The 16,919-nt window shown below is 38.2% G+C and overlaps 3 protein-coding genes across 7 annotated transcripts; 1 reads left to right on the top strand and 2 right to left on the bottom strand.

Annotated features, from left to right (window-relative positions):
- Positions 1 to 60: 60 nt before the first annotated feature.
- Positions 61 to 2,072, top strand: LOC126858878 (uncharacterized). 3 transcript variants are annotated; one of them, XM_050609526.1, is made up of 2 exons: positions 61 to 219; positions 536 to 2,072. In XM_050609526.1, exon 2 carries the CDS (start codon positions 658 to 660, stop codon positions 1,957 to 1,959), a length of 1,302 nt encoding a protein of 433 aa, XP_050465483.1. In that variant the 5' UTR covers positions 61 to 219; positions 536 to 657; the 3' UTR covers positions 1,960 to 2,072. The 3 variants fall into 3 exon arrangements, with proteins under 3 accessions (XP_050465483.1, XP_050465485.1, XP_050465484.1); XM_050609528.1 differs by having other exon boundaries at positions 66 to 229; XM_050609527.1 differs by lacking the exon at positions 61 to 219 and adding an exon at positions 236 to 453.
- A 434-nt stretch (positions 2,073 to 2,506) lies between these two features.
- LOC126858881 (NSFL1 cofactor p47-like) lies at positions 2,507 to 4,672 on the bottom strand. Of its 3 annotated transcripts, none has more exons than XM_050609535.1 (5): positions 4,608 to 4,672; positions 3,589 to 4,021; positions 3,191 to 3,476; positions 2,865 to 3,068; positions 2,507 to 2,764 (listed from the first exon to the last, which is right to left on the bottom strand). In XM_050609535.1, exons 2-5 carry the CDS (start codon positions 3,953 to 3,955, stop codon positions 2,635 to 2,637), a joined length of 987 nt encoding a protein of 328 aa, XP_050465492.1. In that variant the 5' UTR covers positions 3,956 to 4,021; positions 4,608 to 4,672; the 3' UTR covers positions 2,507 to 2,634. The 3 variants fall into 3 exon arrangements, with proteins under 3 accessions (XP_050465492.1, XP_050465489.1, XP_050465490.1); XM_050609532.1 differs by having other exon boundaries at positions 4,386 to 4,646; XM_050609533.1 differs by lacking the exon at positions 4,608 to 4,672 and adding an exon at positions 4,228 to 4,379.
- Positions 4,673 to 5,076: 404 nt separating this feature from the next.
- LOC126858718 (dynein axonemal heavy chain 7-like) lies at positions 5,077 to 16,716 on the bottom strand. The gene has a single exon (XM_050609197.1). It carries the CDS (start codon positions 16,714 to 16,716, stop codon positions 5,089 to 5,091), a length of 11,628 nt encoding a protein of 3,875 aa, XP_050465154.1. The 3' UTR covers positions 5,077 to 5,088.
- Between the last annotated feature and the right edge of the window lie 203 nt (positions 16,717 to 16,919).

The raw sequence follows: 16,919 nt of genomic DNA, 5'->3' as shown, positions 1-16,919 counted from the left end.
ATACATACATCATATATATATATGTATACATATATATATATATATACGTACATATATATATACACATATTTTTCTTTTACGACAGCCAAATTGGTATGTTTAAATTGTTCATGACGTGCGCATTAGTGCATCCTGCATCATTTCAGCAGCATCACTGCACACTGCAGGATTGCAGGCTGCAGGATTGCACTCTAGTGTATCGTATATCTGCAATTTGCTGTATGTATATGTATGAAATCGCATCTTTTTATTTTGTAATTAAATTGGTGTAAATCATAAAAATATATATCCGTGAATTTATACGAAATAACGTAATAATTCTCTGATTAGAACTTATAAGAGATTTAGCGCCGAATAAAATATAAACAATTGATTGTGGTTATGAAAATCATTGGTGAAAAATAGCAACATGTATATCTAGCTAAATGAAAATGATGAAATTACAATCACAGAGTACTTAAACATTCATAATTATATACGCACATAACAATGGTTACAAATATATTATCTAATATTTTTATATTTTTTTTTTCAGAATGTTCTCTAAACATGATTTTATGATAAGGATGATAAAATACTGCATTATATATAAGAAATTTATCTTAGATTTGAGAAATTTCTGCAGTATTATATGAGAATAAAATCAACATTGACAATATGAGGAAATATTATCAGGCTGCCCTAGCTGTGACAGCGATAATAAGTCTTATATCCCTGCTCATCTACAGACATGAATATAACAGATTAAGGTATGTCTTAGAAGTTTTCAATTACTTTGGTAAGCCTGGGCCAAAAAGAGATGCAAATTGTACGAGTTTTAATCCGATATTTACCACATTCGATGCAAAATTTGACGAACCAATTCCCTCTTGGCAACGCTTGGAGGATGATCTATACATATATTCTGCATACAGTATTAACAATAAAGAGATAGCAGCTATTGGTCTCGGTACTATAAACAGTGTTTCAAACATACAATGTCTCGTCTTCTTCGAGAATGAGAGTAAACCTATATTGGGAAGTTTTAAATTTATCCCCATTGGTAATGCAATTGCTGTGACCCTAGAAAATTCAAAATACGGAGGGTATCATTTTGTTTGCATGTATACTAGTAATGAGACTCCTACTGGAATAACATTTGTTACAAAGTCTAACAAGTATCTCAATTATGCACCTATCTTTCCTATAAAAGTGCAACTAAGGAGCTTGAGCCATAGTAGAATAGGAGTGTGCGTGATGCAATCATTGATGAAACCAATGCAGTCAGCAGATATGATAAGTTTCATTAGCTACCATGCATTGATTGGAATGGATAATTTTATCATTTATGATTCTGGAATTTCAAATGAATTTAATAGTAAGTTAAAAGAAATGGCTAATGATTTGACTTCCTTTTGGAAGTTTACATATACCGTGATACCATGGAATTTTCCTCTTGCGGAGATCGATCAAAATACCATAAGAGAGATTCTCGAGACAGATTGTTTATATCGTACATACAACAATGTTGCTTATGCTATTACTCTTTCATGGAACGAATTTGTAGTTTTGAAATATCATCACGCAATGATCGATCTGATGGCAGATTTCAAACGGACCAAGATGATAGCCGACCGTTATAAGCTAAAAACTGCAACTTTTTGCACGCAACAAGCTGACAATAAACAATACGCCAATTCTACATTGATAGTGTTAAAGAAGATGAAATCCGATATGAACATTTTAGAAGATCATTCTATTTACATACACAAGCCACATGTAACATTGCAAGATACCCATATATATACCAAGGAAATAGGAAAGGATCTGGTTGCTGTAAATCAATATAAATATTGCGATAATTATAAAGACAGTCGAGAAGTAGAAGACTTTACGATTTTAAGATTCGCCCAAGAAATGCAAAACTCATCAATTCTTAGGAAATATCTCGAACTTTATAGTGTGCTCAATACAAAGTGATACAAATTTTGGCACAATTGATATATTAATTTAATATTATTAATATTTGCACAATCTTGGATGTTTTCCATTTGCATACTACTTAATTCATATATATATATATATATATATATATATATATATATATATATATATATATATATTTCGTAATTATATATCGTCTTTCATATTAGGTGCCTTAATCGTTATATCATAATTATATAACTAGTCATAACATGATCAGCTATTTTAATATTTTGTACATTTCTCAGATTTAAGCTACAATAAAAGTATTCCTTATATTTGTTACTTTTAGTAGTTTCATGTCTTGGCTTTTTTTATATCATGAAAATGGTAAAGTTACAACATTCACAAAAATGATAATTTTATTATAAAAAAATTACGAAATATTTAAAAATAAATACATGGTTAAGTTAAATTTAAAAAAGCTATTGCATTTACAATTTTCAAACATTCATAATTCTAAGTTTTGAATAAAGATAAACAAGATTGATTTTTAAGTCATCATACAGGAAATAGGTAAAGTATACAATAAAAGAAAAAAATATATAGCGAAAAAGAGGTACTATATTTCTAATAAAAATTCATATAAATTTATTTTTAAGCAATTTAACATATATTTGGTATATATCTAATTGTGTTATACATCTTTCAATCTGGAAATTTAAAAAAGATTTACTTCAGTCGTTGCATTATAGCCGAATTTTGCAAACCAGCCTCTTCAATTGTTTTATCCTCTGCAAGCTCTTTCGTTGGATAAATGGTTAATAAGCCAAAATCCCTTAGAGCATATTGAGGTCTCATCCTGATATTATATATTAAGAAAAATTTTTTAATTAAATCTCAATTATTTTTGAAATAATTCAAATAGAATTTAGAAAGATTTCAGAAAAATCAAAGGATACGTTATTATATATCGTCTAAGATCGGCAACTGTATGCGACAAATTAAATTGAGCCTTCACAGTACTGCCGTCCGCAAGACGAATTTGTAACGTTGTCGTTGGCTTTGAAGTATCTAAATTCAATTCTTTTCTCGCTTGCGCTTCATTAGCAGCTTGATCAGCAGGATCTGTCGGAACTGTCATACCTACAGTAGCTGGTGATGGACTGAAATATATTTGTAATGTTACAAAAGTGAAATCTCCTTAAGAAATATAGAAATCTGAAATCAATTGTAAAATAGAGAGATCAGTAATAATATATGTAAAGAGCATAAGATGGATCTTTACCTTCCTAACATGTGTCCCTTTCCAGAGAAAGCTTTCACCTTAGATTTTGATGGAACATAGACCTCATGACGATGATCTTCCATATCGAGTCGTATTTCCGCTCCTTGCACTTGTTGGCGAATCTCCGCCGGGATTTCACCTCGTTTAATGGCAGCTAGAAATTCTTTGTTATCAGGTTCATCATACGATCGAATCTCGCTATCATTTATTGTAAATCCATCCTTCCATAATTTCAATGTAATAAGACCGTTTGAAGATTGTTGATTTGCGCTTGCTCCCATTACCACTGTTTTTACATATATATGTAATAAACATTGTTTTATCTATTTAAATTTTCTATTTAAATTATCTATTTAAATTTATGTAAATTTTCTTCAAACAATAAAAATTAAAGATACCTTCGCTATCGGAACTAGTTTGACCTAATTTATATCCTGTGCCACTAAATGTATTTGGCCTTTGTTGACCTCCCATTTTTGGGGGATCTGCAGCAATCGACTGTTCCTGACAGGATTTGAACATGTCGCTAATAATATCTTTCTTTTTCTTTCCTGGTCCTAAAACTTGCTGTCCACTGTGTTCAGAACCTCCAGCATAAAATGCTTGTCCCTCCTCCTCCTCAGAACTACTATCTTTGTTTTGAAGATCGTTTAATGTTCCAAATCTAGATTTTGGTTTAGCGCCCTTTGATTCCGTTGAATCAGATTTTACATTTTTGTTTGACATTGTGTCTGTTCTATTTTGCAATTCTCTCTCTTGTTGCATATCATCAATATTATCAGTCGCTAATCCAGGTAATTCGTCATTCTCGTAGAAACTAGCAAGGGCAACCTGTAAAAATACTATGTGCCAATGCATGTGACAGAATTGTTGAAAATAATTAAAACCTTACAATGGAGATCAAGTTTCAACACAATTGTAATCTTATAATTTTGGTCATAAAGATTATCACGAATATACGAGTTACGAAGATATGAAAACAAATGCATTGTATGATAAAAGAAAAATGTCAAAATGAAACATAAAATATGGGTCACCTGGAGAAAGGAGAGTATTAATGGCGTGATAATAGGTTAATAAAAAGCTGCACCGAGATCATCGGGACGACGAGAAACGCTCGAGTTCCACGACAAGAAGAAAATTCGGAAAAACCTCACTTTATTTTGCGAAGTTTCGTAAAAATGTGCTGTCTCACCTCGAGCTGCCAGGCGGATGACTCGAGGTAAAATAGCGCTCTCTCGGTTTCGACGCCAGTTACGTCCGCGAATTGCGAGACCAACTCATCGTGGCTCGCCATTATTTGCGAGATTCAATTCTGGGTGTATCCACCGCTCTTTCTCCACGATCTCTCCAAATTTTTCCGCAATAAATCCACCCTTAATTCACCGAAACTGAACGCACCTTTCTTCGTTCTTACCTAGATCCGTCTGTCATTCCCTTCGTTCGCGCGGAATCGAACCGGACCGGATGTGGATGATCGAGGAGGTTCAATTCAAACGGCCATTCGAAAATATACGTTTCCGTGTTTTAGAAACGTTATATCATAAATATATTTATTTATATTTACTTGCTCTTTCTGTGATAAGGTTCTAACAAATTTTCGAAAATATAAAAAACATTGTATTATTATTTTATTTAACGAACGGCTCGAATGACAAAGCGAATAAAGACATGTGGTCAAAATGAATCATTCAATAATTTTTTATTTTTATTATATATTATATTATTATATATTATTTATATTTATTATACATTATTTTATTCCTATCTAAATATTTTAAATTATAAAATTTTTATATTGATATTTATATCGATTTCATACCGATATTTTATATTTTATATCCATTTTTATTCATATAAAAATACATATACTTTTATAAAAATACTCTTATTAGAAATTATTCATCAACTTGACAGAATAATGCTGTGCCACGTTTCACCCAATGAATGTGTGACTTGTCAGTTTCCAAAGATACACTTGTAATATAATTCCTCATTTTGTTCATATCTATTTGGTTGCAATGCATCGGTGAGATATATACAGGACACTCGTAAATATTATTGACAACTTTTTCCTTTACGCTAAACGTAAGACGTATCGGTGGCATGTCGTACCAGAATATATTTGTCAAGCTTTCGATTAATATCCGCCTCTGTGTATCCCATCGAGCGCCAGATAGACGTAAACCATGAATGTAATATGTATCTGCGTCATCATCCGTAGAATCATTATTCGTTACTCGAAGATCTGACGTAATCTGTTCAATGGATACATCGCGACGTCGTGAGAATGTGAGGAGAATCGCGGATAAAAATCTTTTACAGCAAGATAAAGCATCAAAATAGATAATACGAGGCAGATCGGTGTCGCACCAATTTTGCACGAAGCTTACACGTTTCAGAAGCAGCTCAATATAATTTGGCAAGTATTTAGTTACGATACCGACACCGATCAGCTTCCAAACGCGTGGAATTTTATTATTGTACATTTCCGTGGACAAATCCTCCAAAGAATCGGTTAAGATAATCTCGCCGTTTAACGCCAGTTTCAAATTATTCAGGGAGTCCGCAATCACAGCTAAAACTTTGTTGATTAATTCGACTTCGTGGATGAGAATCGCGTTTAACGGTCCACGCGAGATAAGAGGATATCTATCGCGTATCTCATTGACATTAAATAAAGCAGGCAATTTGTTGTTGATTTCGTCAATTGCTCGTAATACTTGATCCTGTGCTACAATCTCGTTCGATGATTCGATTTGATCTAGATAAGATATAGATTCTAAGAATTCTCTGGCAATTGCAGTGTCTTTTACAATAAGAGCATTTTCGTCGGAGGCGAAAGCTTCCGGTGATGCATCCAATTCCATATCGTTGATGTATTTAATGATATCGTGATACTCGCATCTTTGAGGTACCGAATATTCTGTACAATTAAAGAATGAATATTCGTTATCACTGATAACGCAAATATTACAGAAGGAATCCAACAGATATCCTAGACATCTTTGATCGAGACTATCCATGATCTTTCCGCCATAATTACATTCTCCAATAAGATAGAGTAGCGTGTTGAATGGTATATTATTCTCGGCTTCGTTGATCAAGTCCTGCAGTTGTCTAACGGATATTTCAAAATCCGCGTGATCAAAATCGTACGGGATGTTCCATCCTTGCGGCCCGAAGTGTCTTCTTTCTCTGACAATTCCATGAAAGAAGCAAAGTCCGTACAGGAGTTTGGAGAACTCCTTGTCCCTTCCGGGACACCCTTCGAAGAATTTCTTATTTTTTAGGGGTTCCGATCGATAAGTTCTCAACAAACTCTGTTTCAATCGAAGCGGATAGTCGTATGCGATCTTCAAGCTGTTTTGTAGGACGCTGATTGGAAAATCCGGGATGGAACAGCTGGAGAGCCACAGTCGAAAATCCAAGGATGTACCGGATCTATTCAGATTCTCGCAGATTCGCTCGAGTCGCGGCATCCACAAAGCGGCATGGTGACAGTTTTGCAAAAATATCCATCCCCCTTCCTTTCGCGCCTCTTCCACGAGAACATCAGCGGTATTTTGCCACGGTCCATCGCCCATCGACAAGGAAACGAATTTCGAGGTATATCCTCTGGTGCTCGCATACGTGGAAACGAGCGATAAGGACGAAGTATAACTCGGCAGGATGAATATAATCGGCGTGAGGCAGTTTGATTCTGCGAATGATTCCGAAATCTGAAGATGAGGATACGAATTAAACACATCCTCCAGCATGCTGTCCTCTATCAGTCGCATTATCTCCACGATGATCTTGTCGCGTCTAATGATTTTTACAAGTATCAACCTCTGAAACTGTGTCATTTTATCGGCCCACGGTCTCGGCATCAGATCGCTTCGAAACGGTATCGCACTGCAATATTTCTGCCAGGCCGCGCCGTTGGAACGAAAGTCATTTGCAAATTCGCCTAATTCGGATACCATGTCGTTTAATTTGCAAATTTGTCTCCATTTATCCGCCGATAACCATTCCGGCGCCGATTCCACAAGAACTGCATCGCAATCCTCTGCGTCTAAAGAGGCGAAGAATTTGATTTCCTCTCGCGTAGTTTGTCCAGCATCCATCAAAATTTTCACGCACAACAGAAATGAATACAGGAGTTTATGCTTCTCGAACAACGATCTACAGACGCTGGAATGAAGATTCCTCGTAAATGAAGATTTGAGAAACTGCAGTCGTTTTTCGAAAACGATGCTTCTGTTTGATGTCTCGATCGAGGTAACATATAGCTGAATGAACCACGAAAATGAAAAACGATACATGTGATTTAAATTGGACAGGGAGGTCAGTGTGCAGAATAAACCCGCGCAATGATCGGCAAATTGTAGATACGCATCTCGAAATTTGTTGATATCCTCCGTCATCGATTTGGTTACCTCCTGTCTCTTTATAATATTCACAGTGAGTGTCTTGGAGGAATCTAAGATTTGTATCGCGCTTTCGTCCTCTAGGATATTCGTGGTGGTCGACGATAAAGTACTCAGAATGTTATCCTCCTGTTGCTGAAGAACTTTCTTGTTAACGGCATCCTGAATACGGAGCGTTTCAAATTTCTCTTGAAGCTCCGGTTTCTCTTTCGCGACGACGATGTCTAGAAGCTTATCTCGAAGAGTCCCGTCTGGCATCGAAAAATCGATTATGGTAAGCTTGCTGAAAATATCGGCCGTATAATTTGGATTCGACAGTCTTGTGGTGATGTAAAATCGAAAGTCTTGCGAATACCTCACAGATTTTGTGCCAATATCGATGTAGCAAACTTCTTCATTCTTGTAAATATTTTTCAACAGTATCGGTTCCAGCGCGATTTCGAGTCTTTCCCCGACATTCTCCAACAGAATCGGCACACCGGTTTCGATATTTCGTTCGATTATTGACATATAATCGGAATCCGTCAGTTTAATGACATCTAAATCATTTTTCTTTTCAATTTTTTTGATCCATTGATTTATCTGATTTTGCGAATCAATAAAAAGGCACCATTGCTCTGAATTGTTCAAGATGACAGCGTTCTCTATGGCGAAGCGATTTTTGGATAGGCCGCAAAGTTGCCAATGATTAATCTCAATTTCCACACCAAGAACGCTTACAAAATCATACGACTTAGTGTAGGGTATCTCAGAAATATCTATAAATTCTTTCCATTTCGTCAACATTTTGTCGCGAAATAAGGTATTATAAGACGCCATATAAGCTATTATTCCACACGAGAGTAACATGTTGCCCACGAGGCTGTCATAATTCATCTGTAAATCATGAGCGTACTCCATCCAACGATTCTTTTCGCCACCCAGACTGGCGATCAGTTTCTCTGCCTTCATCAACTTGGCGGTGCAAGTCGCCACTTCCGTCTCCAAGTTCAATTTCTTCTGCAACGTTTGCCGCAGACTATCATTAAGCGCTGCCAGTTTCGCGTTCAGAGCGGCCAGCGTCTGCCGTTTCTCGTTCAGGAATGCTTCGGCCTCATCGCACTCCCTTTGTGCTTCTACCAGTTTCTTCTTCTTTGGTGCGACTACTTTGGCCACCTCGTCGTACGACACCATAGCGCGAACCCATTTGCAGAGGCCTTCGGCGGCGCTGGATGCTTTCGCAACTATGTGAGGCGTAAAGCTGCTGTCCGTCATGTAAGTCTTCTTGATGACCTGCATCACCGTGGGCGATATATTATCCTTATCATAATCCTTCAGGTTTTGCAGAAAGTTCATGTCGCCCAGAATACGTTTGCTCGGACCCCAGTAATCCGTGAACTTTTTGCCGGTAACCGGATCGATAGTGCGATCTGGCGGAACGCCCAGCATCACGCATACAGCGGCCATTACCAGCTTGATGGTATCTGGAGGATTCTTCATCGCCTTCACCAGCGTAATGTCCGTCGGTTTTAGTGTGTTAAGTGCCATGACTGCGTCCTCCAGGATTGGTATAGCAACGGCAAGCTCGGCCTCACATTCGGCCTTCAGGGCGCCTGCAATCTCTGCCTTTTTATTCGCTATTTCCTCCTCTTGCTTCACAAGAATCGTAGCTCGTTCTACGGTGATGTTCTCATTCTCTACTTCTTTCATGGTAATCATCGTCTGTTGAGCAGATAATTCCAGTTGTGGTTTCAAAATCGTCAGAGTGGCCTTCATTTGTTCGACCTGCTCGGCCGCCAATTCCAATTTTCCTAACCCTGCTATATATTTATTCCGTGTCGCTACAATTTCTTCTTGCTTTCTCGACATCAGCCGTGTATAAAGTTTGAGCATATGCAAAAAAGCTGACGACGTCACGTGAACGATTCTACCAAACATCTCGTGATATCTTAGACTCATCTCTCTCGCACTTTCGTGAAATTGCACGCAAGTTTTCGCCGCGCAAGCTTTAACGTCTTCCTGCACGTTAACGGATCTCATATGCTTTACGGCGATTTCCAAGAGCGCTTGATTAGGCCAGATTTGATAACAATTAACTGTGCAATGTTTCGCTAAGTTAGGATACGAACATAAATACGTTCTGAAAGCAGTGTTAGTGGGACTAAAGCAAAGTACAAAATGTAATCGGTTCTTGCATTGTTCTACAAAGTACCTCATCACCGAACGCGCGCTGATCTCCGCATTTCGATCGCCGCCTTGAGCATGGAGTCGCGTCATTTCGATTATACGCTGCCTATCCTCGGCAGAGAACAAATCAGGCAATTCTCCGGTGCTCAACAAACAGCTGATGTCATTTAAGAACGCGTCTTTCATTTGCCTCTCGTTCATAAAGTATGTAACGTCCTTTCGCAATGCTCCGCATTCCCGCAGGACTTTTCTCAAACCGTCCCTCCATGCGTCCAAGTCGTAATATGATTCAGTGGTGGTTTCGAATAAACTCTGCTGCTGCATGAAGGCTGCGAGCGCAGTGGTGGACTTCCTGCCGCAACTCACGGTAGATATCGCTAATACGTTTCCGCCTGGAATGCTCAGAACTCTGGAAATCTTGATTAAAGACTGCAACATGTAACGACAAACGACGATGTTCATTTTTCTTTTGAAGTTTGCGTTGTATTCGTCCAAGTAAGCAATGACTTTGTTCTTCAAAGCTTCCATCGAACCGATCTCCTCGTACCGCTTGCATTTGCTGCTCTTCTCTGCATCCATAAAATTTCCAAGTATGAGATCATCGAAGCTGTCTTTGGTAATTTGATTTTCGTATTTCGGCAAATAATCGAAAGCGGTCTCATACGAGTCTTTAAAGTTATTCTTCACTGCGTCGCGGATCCTTAGGAACAGCCATTGCTTATCGCTCTCGTCCAATATCCGATCGCTGAACACGCGTAAAATTTCGTGCACCCACAGTCGTATAAACGTTATCTTCGTCTCCACTGATTCTTTTTGGATCAAGCTGCATCCATTAATTACTCTGGATATATCTCGCATATCAAAGCAGTAGTGCAGTTTGTTGGGCACTGGCCGCAATGTTTTCATCACGGACTTGTAAATGTCAATCGTTGCGTTTACTATATTAGTTACACTTCCCGTGACGTCTGCTGCGAACAGATTCTTCTTCAAGTTGGCAAATAATAGATGGAAATATATCCTAAATATATTATCCGTTGTAGGAGTAGGAATCGTGTAAATATTAAAGTGTCTCAAGAATCTCAGAGATATGTCTTCATCGATCTTTCCTGACGTAATCGCGAGCGTAAACATAACATTTTGTATAAACACTTTACTTAATTCATTTGTATCGTAACAATAATTGTGACTAAGAAGTTGACGTAGCAACTCAAATACGGATCGTGTTTCTGGTCTTTGCGTAACGGCTCTGCTCACATCGTCCACAAAGTTCACACAAAACTGATTTCTTCCAGGATTATAGATGGCGCGTCGCATCTTGTTTAACTTCGAGAGTAATAATTTCTGTGCTCTAGTCACTGTAAGCATAGAAGTAAAGCAGAAAAAATTGGCGAAACAATTATCTGGCAATTTGTTGTCCAAGAAATCGTACATGATATTACTTTTTCCAACACCAATATCGCCATACAAGAGAAAAGGTTTCCGATACTTAACGTGTTTCAAGAACATATAGTTATACTTAATACTATTAACGCTTGGAACGTAAATTTGATTGAAATTGCATACCTCGGGGATTTTCTCGTTTTTTAGCAAGTCTCCCCAGTATTTCCAATTTCCAACACCTTTGAAGACGTAAAAGTTGTCTTGAATTAAACCTTCGTTGGGCAACGTTACATCTAAATGTTTAATCATGTCAGGTTTCGGATGTTTCGCATCTGTGCTACTCCAGAGTGTCATGCAAAAAGCGTTGAATCGTGTTTGCGAATCCTCGATCAAATTTCCGCCCAATCCCCAAGCAATAGCTTGGATTAAGGCAGCCTGTGCCCATATGACAAAGTGATGGCTTTTTCCAGTGTCCTCAACAGCATCTTCGCAAGCATCTCTTAATAATATCTCGAATAAATTCAAGACTGACGTAACAAGGTGTAATTCCTGATTTATAGATGTATTGCCATTCTCCCTTAAAAAATCGAGACACGGATTTATCGTCCAATCGAACAAAGCGAGCAATATTTTATCGTATCCGTCATAAATGTTATTTTTTGCAATATGAGACAATACGTGTGGCCTCCAGCCAATAGAATGCGAGTCGATATAGATCATTCCGCAACGCGATATTAGACTGGGTGAGATTTCGATCGTACTCGTCGTTTCAAAGATAACGGACATCGATTCCGTCACGGGAAGACGCTCTCCAGATGTCAGATATAACATTTTGCTCTCATCAAAAATCGTGTTCAAATTTTCTAACCATGTACCACTTAAAGTTCCGTCGAATACCAACCATTTCCGATCCGTTGATGTGTCTTCCGTGAAGCGACGAAATATGCTGGTACATAGACCATCCTTCCAAACGCCAGATTTATCGCAGAAATACCCGAAGAGCATGTCGCTGTCTACTACTTCCGGCATGATCGTTTCGAGTTTCACAGCGGCGCCAATCTTATTTCCTTGATCCTGTAACAACGATAACGTTTCAGCGAGTGTGTGTAAAATTTCCGTTTTGCCACCCAGAGGGTCGCTAATAAGTATGAGACCGCGACGAACGTACATTAACTCGATAATCTGTATGACTTTTAACTTGAAGATAGAATGCGACATGAGAATTTTTTTGGCGCATACGCTTTCAAACGCCTTTAAAATCGCCGAACAATCGAACGGAGGCAGGACATCGGATTCGGGAAAAACATTGCGCAGAATACTTTGGAAGACAGGTATATCGGGTGTACATAGTTGCGGGATATTTATATCTATCATCGAACGTAGCAGCAAGGTATATTCGTCTTTGTCCGGAACATTTTGCTTCATATCAATTGCGGTTGCGACGACTGTCTTCAGCGATGACATGCTGAAGTTGTAATGACACTTCTCTCCCAGATGTTCGGACAATAATTTATAGCTGATAACTAGCTTTACTGCTAGCTTCTTTGCGTGAAGAAATCCCCCGGCAAAGAGTTCGATCTCGGCGATTCTGCCGATATCCGGTGTCGTCATTGACACGGAACGAAAGAGCACCTTCAAATTATCCGGCAGATCAGTATACCCGGATTGTGCCGAATCGACATTAACGCAGATGTGTCCGGAGACGTTCAAATTCAAATCGCAGCCTTCAAAATTTATCTTTCTAAAGTTGGATGATACAGCCTGTTTGATTTGCGTAAGATTCTGAGCGATGGCTGATAGTAATTCTAGTTTTAATCGGTTAAAACTTTCAAAGCAAACCCACGCTCCGCAGGAAACTACTCCCTTGAATATCCGTGTCGTGCAATCGTAGGAGATGCTGCTGTTGCAATTGACAATGTAAAATAGCTTTGCGAGAGCTCTCGTTAAGCATCTGATTGTCTCTGTTTTACCGCTACTCGTGGGACCTACGATGTCACTGTACAAATGATAACGATAAGCCTGTAATATAGTACGAAAACATCGATCAGTTAAAGGTGTGTTAACAATACTCGGTTGACAATAATTATATTCATATCCGTATTCAATTATTGTATTGAATACCGATATCTCGACAATCTTATCGTTGCAATAATATTTCAACTGTGAGATCCACTCGAAATCTGTTTGTTTAGTGATATTTCTATCCAAAAGCAGTCTTATAATTTCTTTATGAGCCAACGTGATGATAATTAATGCCATTAACAGATTTCTACGTCGTCGCGTCAAATTATTTCTTAACTCGTTAATTAGTGAAATTATCCAATCGGCATATATTGCGCACAGAGAGTTTAACATTGCGGTATTTATTGGTGAGAGACACTTCTCCACCGAGGAGGTCCAATAAAGTTGCAAACCGCAAATGACTGCCATGCTTGGGAAATTATCACTAGAAACGAATGTCATATCTTCATCGATTGAAAGATGATACTGGCGAATATTTTCACGAACTGCGTCTCTCATCTCTTCTTCGAGCTGAATCAACCATTCTTCTTCGCGTTCTGTGTCAATAGGTACGAAAATATTATCATTCAGATGTAAAATCTCTCCGTAGTGCCCGATGATTCCCCGAATACAATTAAATTTATTAAATTTTAATCGTTTTATGCCAGCGAAACATTTATTCACAAATTTATTTCGTTTTACTATGTCGGTTGATTCGAACAATATTTTTTGAATCTCTGAATCATCGAGAAAGAACAATCTCGTGAAAGACAATCTTTTAACATCTAAGTAATCTCTCACGCCTTTGCTCGCTCTCTCCAATTTTTCGTTGGTTTCATTTAAGATATGCAGCAAATCTGAGGATTTTTTGATCTCTCGAAAGCTTGGATTCGCTATAAATTTATTATTAATATCCATCAAAAGTTTCGTTGCTTCAAGATACAATGAAGTTTCTTGGTTCAGACGTGTTTCTATTCCTGGATAAGAGAATATCGGCTGTAGATGAAGTTTGCGGAATTGTACATGCGCCCATTGATCAAGGATTTCCTGGATCTTTATGAGAAGAGCGAAGAAGTCACTTAAATCCGACAATATCGGCTTGACAAAATGAGATGCTTTCATCTCCTCAATTTTGATGAGATGTTCTCCGAGAAGCGCTTCGATGTCATCTATATATTTAAAAGTTACCGCACCAAATGCCGCATCAGTCGACATCTCGAAGGATATTGGCTCCCATTCTTCAATCATCTTGGCCAATTCTTGTTGAAGACGAAGCTCCTTGTAGGCGCCCAAGCTTATAGCCTCGTACTTATCGATATTATCCATCAGATTCATATCGATCATTTTTTTCAGAGTTGTTCCTGCGTTTGGTGTGAGATCGAAATTACATATCGCCGACATCTCTTTCCAATGGCGGGCGCAGAGAGCCGGATTGCACATGCAGATCGCGAGCGGCAGATAAACTTTAAATTCGTTAATCTTATTGAGCGCCTGCCAGCACAGTTTTAACGGCGCGGGTTGTTGCATCGGATCGGGATCGTCGGCGATGCCGGAAAATTTGAACGACCTATTCGCTGTCGCGTCCATCTTAATGCGCGACTTCATCGTCTTGCTCATCTCCGTGATCTCGTTCAAATAATTCATGGTCTTCTTCTCGATGACGGATGCGTCCAGGTATTCAAATGGACCGTTGAGCCATACGGAGTTATTTCTCTGCCATTGATAAACAGTACGTATAAGCGTGTAAAACGGCACGAGCGTCTCTCTTAATTCAGCTATTTTCGGAAATTCCGTTTCAGGAAACTTGAAAAGCTTCTCTTCCGAATTAATAACTTGCATCTCGTTATCTATACGTTTGTACTTCTTTATCAGATTCTTGTAATACTCCACGTATTCCCCAACTCTGTTTATATCGTCCATGTCATCAAGGATAACAAGCTGCGGGAACATCGCATCAACTTCCGTATTCAATGCGTTTATCTGCCGTTGAAGATCTTCTTCCAGTTCACTCTTCATCGCCTCGCACAACGTATTGTTCTGCGCGAATATCGGTTGGATATCGTTCAACCAATTGACAGTGGTTTTGTTCAACTCAATATGTTCGTCCGTCAATACGGTAATGTCCAACAATTTGCTCAGCATATAGATCGACTGTCGTATCTTCTGCTCCTGTTCCTTCATTAATACTTTCGAAGCTTGCGACATGTATTCGCTCAATTGTATCAAGGAGTTTGCATCTCTCGGAATATCCAGTGCCTTAGACTTTAGATCCTCAAAGCTGGAACAGATCGAATGATTAAAATCTCGATGATACTCGACGAGTTCCATCGTGAGGGCGTTTATAACATCGTGACAGATCTGCCTCAGAGTATCCTTGGCGTTACTTTGCTCCAACTTTCCTACGCTATAATACAAATTGGAGAGTATAAGGCTCGTTTTGTTTAGATACTCCCTGTACTTGTATATATGCGTGAGATACACATCGAAATCCGGTTGTTCGGAAGTTAAAGACGATATCCGGTTCTCGATATTCGACGTACACACATCGCCGAATTCAGCAGAAATAAACGCCACGTGCTCGTTCATAGGTCGAAACAGAGCATCCAATATCTCCTGCAGATTGCGATGCGATGTCTCGATGAACCAGTCGGGAGGCACGATCTTTATATATTTTTCCTTCGCTTTGATATTCAGCCACTCTTCCAGAGGCAACAGATCTTGTGCAATACCCGCGATGCCGTTGATAATATCATGATACGTTGAAAATACTTCCTCCATGTCCGGTTTAGTCACAAGTCGATCACCTTCGCATACCAGCTGGAATTCAATTTGCGGACAAAAACGACCGTCTTTCATGATACTTATTATATGATCAATTGATCTTATCATCATATTGAGAATTTGCTGAACAAATATATTAGTGAGGCACCGCATAAATCGAAGCAGACGTTTCGCAGATATGCTCTTTAGTTGCTTCGATTTTTGCACAGCTTTAAATGTTTTGGTGTAAAAATGATTAGTTACTACTAAAGTACCTCTCCTAATGTCCTTAAGTATCATGCCTCGAAAATCATGCAACGTTAGCGTTCCAAATTCGCGATAACGTTCGAAATCACAAATTACCGTAGGCAGAATACGATGCGCTGTATTTATAATGTGTCTAATTATCGGATATGAGAGAAAATATCTGTCGGCCAACTGATTTCGGCGTTTTAAAAATATCGTCCGATTGTACATCATATCTTCTTCGATGATGCTTCGCTTCGAGATAGCGGGAACGTCGCACTCTTCGCAAACAGCGCGCCTTCTCTTGTAAATTTTGCAGGATAATATAGACTTTAGTACGAAGTCTTTCATATCATCGATGTACATTTTTTTTACCTCATCTAACACCGAGTTTACAAAAGAGGAATGTATTCGTCTATCTCTACGAGGTATCAAATTCAATATATTTCCTTCCCATTCTATAGAAAATTCAGAGATGTAGATATCTTTTATATAATCTTCCAATCTGATTTGTTTTACATTTGAATTGGAACAATTAGATACTACAAAACTTGATTCCATGTTTCTCTTACGAATCCTATTAAACTCACTGTCTGCCATTCTATATACACACGTTTTATATCTATTATTTCGCAATTTTTTTATAAAACATTGTTCAATAAATTTACTTATTACATTATAGATTAATAATAAAAATATCTACACAGTATCGTATGTGTAAATTATTACTGATCAGTTTCTTCTATATATTCGAGAACGAGCTC

The sequence above is a fragment of the Cataglyphis hispanica genome, chromosome 2 (assembly GCF_021464435.1).
Source record: "Cataglyphis hispanica isolate Lineage 1 chromosome 2, ULB_Chis1_1.0, whole genome shotgun sequence".
In the NCBI taxonomy this organism is placed as follows: domain Eukaryota; kingdom Metazoa; phylum Arthropoda; class Insecta; order Hymenoptera; family Formicidae; genus Cataglyphis; species Cataglyphis hispanica.
Note: the sequence above shows the minus strand (reverse complement) of the source record. Positions and strands in the feature narration are given on the sequence as shown.

Bases quoted from the DNA above. Each gene is read 5' to 3' on its own strand.
- LOC126858718 (XM_050609197.1), bottom strand. From the start codon at position 16,716: ATGGAATCAAGTTTTGTAGTATCTAATTGTTCCAATTCAAATGTAAAA.
- LOC126858881 (XM_050609532.1), bottom strand. From the start codon at position 4,487: ATGGCGAGCCACGATGAGTTGGTCTCGCAATTCGCGGACGTAACTGGC. The intron at 3,477-3,588 runs GTATCTTTAATT...ATGTAAAAACAG, and splicing joins AACTAGTTCCGATAGCGAAG to TGGTAATGGGAGCAAGCGCA. The intron at 3,069-3,190 runs GTAAAGATCCAT...AATATATTTCAG, and splicing joins AAGGGACACATGTTAGGAAG to TCCATCACCAGCTACTGTAG.
- LOC126858878 (XM_050609526.1), top strand. From the start codon at position 658: ATGAGGAAATATTATCAGGCTGCCCTAGCTGTGACAGCGATAATAAGT.